Source organism: Lissotriton helveticus, chromosome 1_1 (genome assembly GCF_964261635.1).
Source record: "Lissotriton helveticus chromosome 1_1, aLisHel1.1, whole genome shotgun sequence".
Classification (NCBI taxonomy): Eukaryota; Metazoa; Chordata; class Amphibia; order Caudata; family Salamandridae; genus Lissotriton; species Lissotriton helveticus.
In genome coordinates, this window is record NC_136057.1 from 237,603,808 (window position 1) to 237,608,309 (window position 4,502).

The following is a 4,502-nucleotide window of genomic DNA, read 5'->3' on the forward strand; positions in this document are numbered from 1 at the left end:
TAATCCTCTCCTACCTCCACATTAAACACCTATTCTGCTCTTTATTATATGAATACCTTTAATGTAATTATGATACTAATTCTTAAATAGTAAATGTATCAATAAAAATGTTGAATAGCAGACATAAAATATTACCCTATTGTACTGCTGCTATTAAAACAATTGCCTGTTGTGCTCTTTACATAATATACATAGTACAATGGCCAGCAGATGTTACAGGCAGGCTCATAGGGCATTTCTTCACTTCCTCATGGTCAGAGAAAAGACAAGCCCCTCACTCCCTAATATGTAAAGCAATTCCCTTTCAGCACTGCAAAGATTTACTGACCTCTTGCTTCCAAGCTTGAAACTCTTCAGAATCAAATTATTTGATTGTAGTACTACTGTTCTGCACACTCAGGGAAACAAGGGCAGCATTGTAAATCATATGAGCTAATTTCTGTGTGTGATTCTTGTATTATTCTGTTTGGATTTAACATGTTAAATAGCTAATATTTAATTTTAGAGTCTTTTGTTCATCCCTCACATACATTTCTCATGAAAGACTTAGGACCTTATTATGAGTACTGCAGTCCATAGGTCCACTGTATTTGCGTTGACGGTACAACCACCAACACACTGCGGCTTTGCCCGCAGCATTAGGAATGTTGTGTTCGGACCACCATAGGACCCATGTGTCCACCAGGGATCCAGGAACCTGTAGCAGTGGCGTGGCAGTCAGGAGCACTAATAGGCAGGCAGTGCCACTGCAGCACCACTGAGTATATTAGGAGTTGCCTGCCCATGGCCCATTTCATGGCAGAGAGTCCACCATGAAAAGGGTAGCAGAGAGGCAAGGAAAGGGGCCCTAGCAGGGCTCCCTACTGCTTTTTGCTCTGGGGGTGCAAGCAGGGGGGACATGTTGTGCCCCCCTGGAATTGCACCCTCGTTTCTGCTTAGTGTGGCATGCATGAGATGGTGCATGTCACACCATGCAGGAACTAGCAGTCAGTGCTCTCTCGCTCTGCATGTTAGACTCTCCTAAGAGCCACCGTCTTGAGACCGCCACAGCAGCACCCGCCCCCATGGATTACACTCATAATACAGCAGACAGACACACCACGTGCTTGGTGGTACCACAGGAGGACCACCAAACTCTTAATAAGGCCCAAAATGTGGATGGAAGCAATGCATTTGACTGTTTTCTCTGCATAAAAGCTGTCATGGTACATGCAGTATTCATTGTCTCCTGTTTGTTAATCTGTTACATTATTGTTAGGCCACCGCAGATAAAGTGTCCCATAACATCTACATCTTCTTCTTATCTTCCTTCATCATCCAGACCAATGAATGAAATGAACAGGACCTCAGTGACAGAATTCGTCTTACTCGGACTCACAGAAGACCCAGCGCTCCAGCTCCCCCTCTTTGTCTTCTTTCTTCTTGTCTATGTCATCACAGTACTGAGCAACATCAGTATGATCACTTTGATTAGGATATCTGCTAATCTGCACACTCCCATGTACTTCCTGCTTTCTCACATGTCCTTTGTAGATGTCTGCTACTCCACTGTCATCACACCCAATATGTTGGCAAATGTCCTTTCAAGCAAAAAAACGATTTCATTTTCTGGATGTATGACACAAATGCTATTATTTGGAGCCATGGGGAGTGTGGAGGTTTTCATACTAGCAGGCATGTCCTATGACCGGTTTGTTGCTATATGCAATCCATTGCTTTATACAACTATTATGACCAAAAAAGCTTGTGCATACCTTGTGGGCGCAGCCTATGTAACAGGCTTCGCTCATTCTCTGCTTCACCTCCTTTGTCTGCTAAAGTTGTCTTTCTGTGACTCTAATATAATCGCTCACTTCTATTGTGATGTGCCACCACTCCTAAAGCTCTCCTGCTCTGACATCTCTCTTAATGTTGCACTACTAATTTTTGTGACAGGAGGCCTCATTTTAGGACCTCTAGCCTTGGTACTTATCTCTTATGCTTACATAATTTACACCATACTGAAGGTCAAATCTTCTGAAAGGCGATGGACAGCATTTTCTACTTGCTGTTCCCACTTTTTATGCGTCATTTTATGCTTTGGTACTCTTATATTTATGTACTTAAGACCTCAGTCAAAATATGCTATGCAGCAGGACCAAGTGGCATCTGTGTTTTACGCAGTGATAATTCCAATGCTGAACCCTCTGATTTATAGCCTGAGGAATAAGGATGTCAAAGAGGCCTTGAGAAAACTAAGGCCCCAAATATAAGGACATACATTCTACTCTTAAGTACTTTTGGAAATGTGCATCACATTAAATGTGAATATAGGTAAAAATGCAATAGGCATATTTCTGGACTATGGGCCCGATTCACAGAACTAACTTAAGATAAAATCCTAAACTTACTACTTTTGGTATTCACAGAAGTTAGGATTTTGTCTTAAGACAGACTTAAGACAGACTTAAGACGGACTTAAGACAGAATCCTAACTTAAGTCTGTCTTAAGTCTGTCTTAAGACAAAATCCTAACTTCTGTGAATACCAAAAGTAGTAAGTTTAGGATTTTGTCTTAAGTTAGTTCTGTGAATCGGGCCCAATGTATTTATCAGAAAATATCTGACAGCTTCAAGGACATGTTGGCTTCACTTTTTTTATAGGCTGATTGCTAAAATAATGTTATAGCATATAAAACAAACACAACATATGCTCAAGTGTATATGAGAATAAATAGTGATTTTTGTTCCCTGAAGCTAAGTCTTAGCTAAGCATTAAGAATGTGACTACACAAATCATCTGGAGAAAAGCATTGCAATGATGATTTTAAAATGATGTTAGTATTTTCTAGACTTTTCCTATGAGTTTTGAAGGCAAACAGATGCAGAATTGTTATGTTAAAATAAAAGAAAGAGAGTGTTTTTCAGAAATTGCTGTTTATGTACCATCGCCTCGCCCTTCGCCCTTTCATATCCTTGGTATACACAGAAATGTCCAGTGAACTTTCTCCAAGACCCTTCCTCAGGTTTCCAAAAAATTCAGGGACACCCACTGGATGCTCACACTCATGTTTAAATACACAGCAGTGGGTGAGATTAATGTTTCTGACATGTGAGAAGAGCGTCTTCAGTATAAGCTTCCTTCCCTCCCAAAACAGGTACAGCGCACTATCATCAGTACAAGTGCCACTCACATAATGAGGATTATCAGTGCAAGTTTTCCTCTCTAACAGAACAGAGACACTATATGCATCAGTTAACAAGCTTTGCAACTCACAGAAAATGTATAACATATCATCCCTTTCACTAAAGGTACTGTTAGACATTAGCAGAGCAGATTTATGGAACAGATACAGAAGTGCAAGTTTTCTTTCTTCGCAGAACAGACACAGAGACATAAAAGCAGTGAACTCTATAATACTAGAGCAGCAATGTAAGTTTCCTACTGTCACAGATCAAATGAGGCTCAGGAAGCACCAGCCTCCTCTCACAAACAACAGACACAGACAGCATCATCTGCATCAGCTGTGCCAACAACCTTGAACTTACGATATTGATGTTTCAGTATGGCTGTTGTTAAGTGCTGGGATGGTTTAGTGAGTAATCTGTTAAGCATGGATAGTGTAGTATAATAATCATATGCTATGTTATTGTATGTTATGTTACATGTGGGAGAACATGGTTGTTTTGATACATGAGTAGATAGATCAAGAAGTGGATGATATGAGTCAGTAGACAATTGGGTGAGCGAGATGCTGAATGGCTCATGAGTTTGTTTTGATGAATGTTGAATTTGTGTGAATAGATGGACGAGTAGATACAGGAATATGAATTTGGATAGATGATGCAAGTAAAAGAAAAATGCCTATGGGTTTATAGGTATGTTTTAAGGATGGGTGATATCAATTTGTGTGTATTGGTCGATTAAAGGCCACTTTATGTATGTGGTATTAGTATATGCCTATGGTGTGTCTATGGATGTCTAAACATATGGATGGTTCTTGTGTGAGTGTGAATGCGTGCCAGATAGATTAATAAGTTGATGGATGTGCATGATGACATTGATGCTTCTACATTTGGAGCTTTTTTCTTGTGCACAACCTGAGCTGTTAAAAAGATGCATTGACCTTAATGGATATTTTCATTTACCTAAATGAGTGTTGATGTTGGTGTACACATCGATACGTGTATGTATACAAATAACATTGAATCACTATTGTCGAAATCCCCAGATTTGAACTCTCCATCTCCCCCACTCAGAAATATGTGGTCAGGCAGACCTTGCATCCTATGCCAGAGGCTACAAATTGACAATTCACAGGTGGGGTTGGCACGTAACGAGCAGGAAAAACCCAGATCAGTCCCAGAGATAGACAGCAACACCACAATTGTACTGGTAGATTGGCCCCAATAAAACGTATATGGCTGGAGGGGCACGCATTCCAAAAACACCATAAAGTTAGATGCCACATGAAGTTAGTATCACTCAGCCAATCAGGGAACAGCACACACAGCACACGCAGT

General features: G+C 40.4%; 1 protein-coding gene across 1 annotated transcript; it reads left to right on the forward strand.

Annotated features, from left to right (window-relative positions):
• Positions 1-1,325: 1,325 nt before the first annotated feature.
• LOC144768734 (olfactory receptor 5AP2-like) lies at positions 1,326-2,252 on the forward strand. Its single transcript, XM_078652619.1, has one exon. It carries the CDS (start codon positions 1,326-1,328, stop codon positions 2,250-2,252), a length of 927 nt encoding a protein of 308 aa, XP_078508745.1.
• Positions 2,253-4,502: the final 2,250 nt, after the last annotated feature.

Excerpts from the sequence above, each read along its gene's own strand:
- LOC144768734 (XM_078652619.1), top strand. The coding sequence starts at position 1,326 with ATGAATGAAATGAACAGGACCTCAGTGACAGAATTCGTCTTACTCGGA.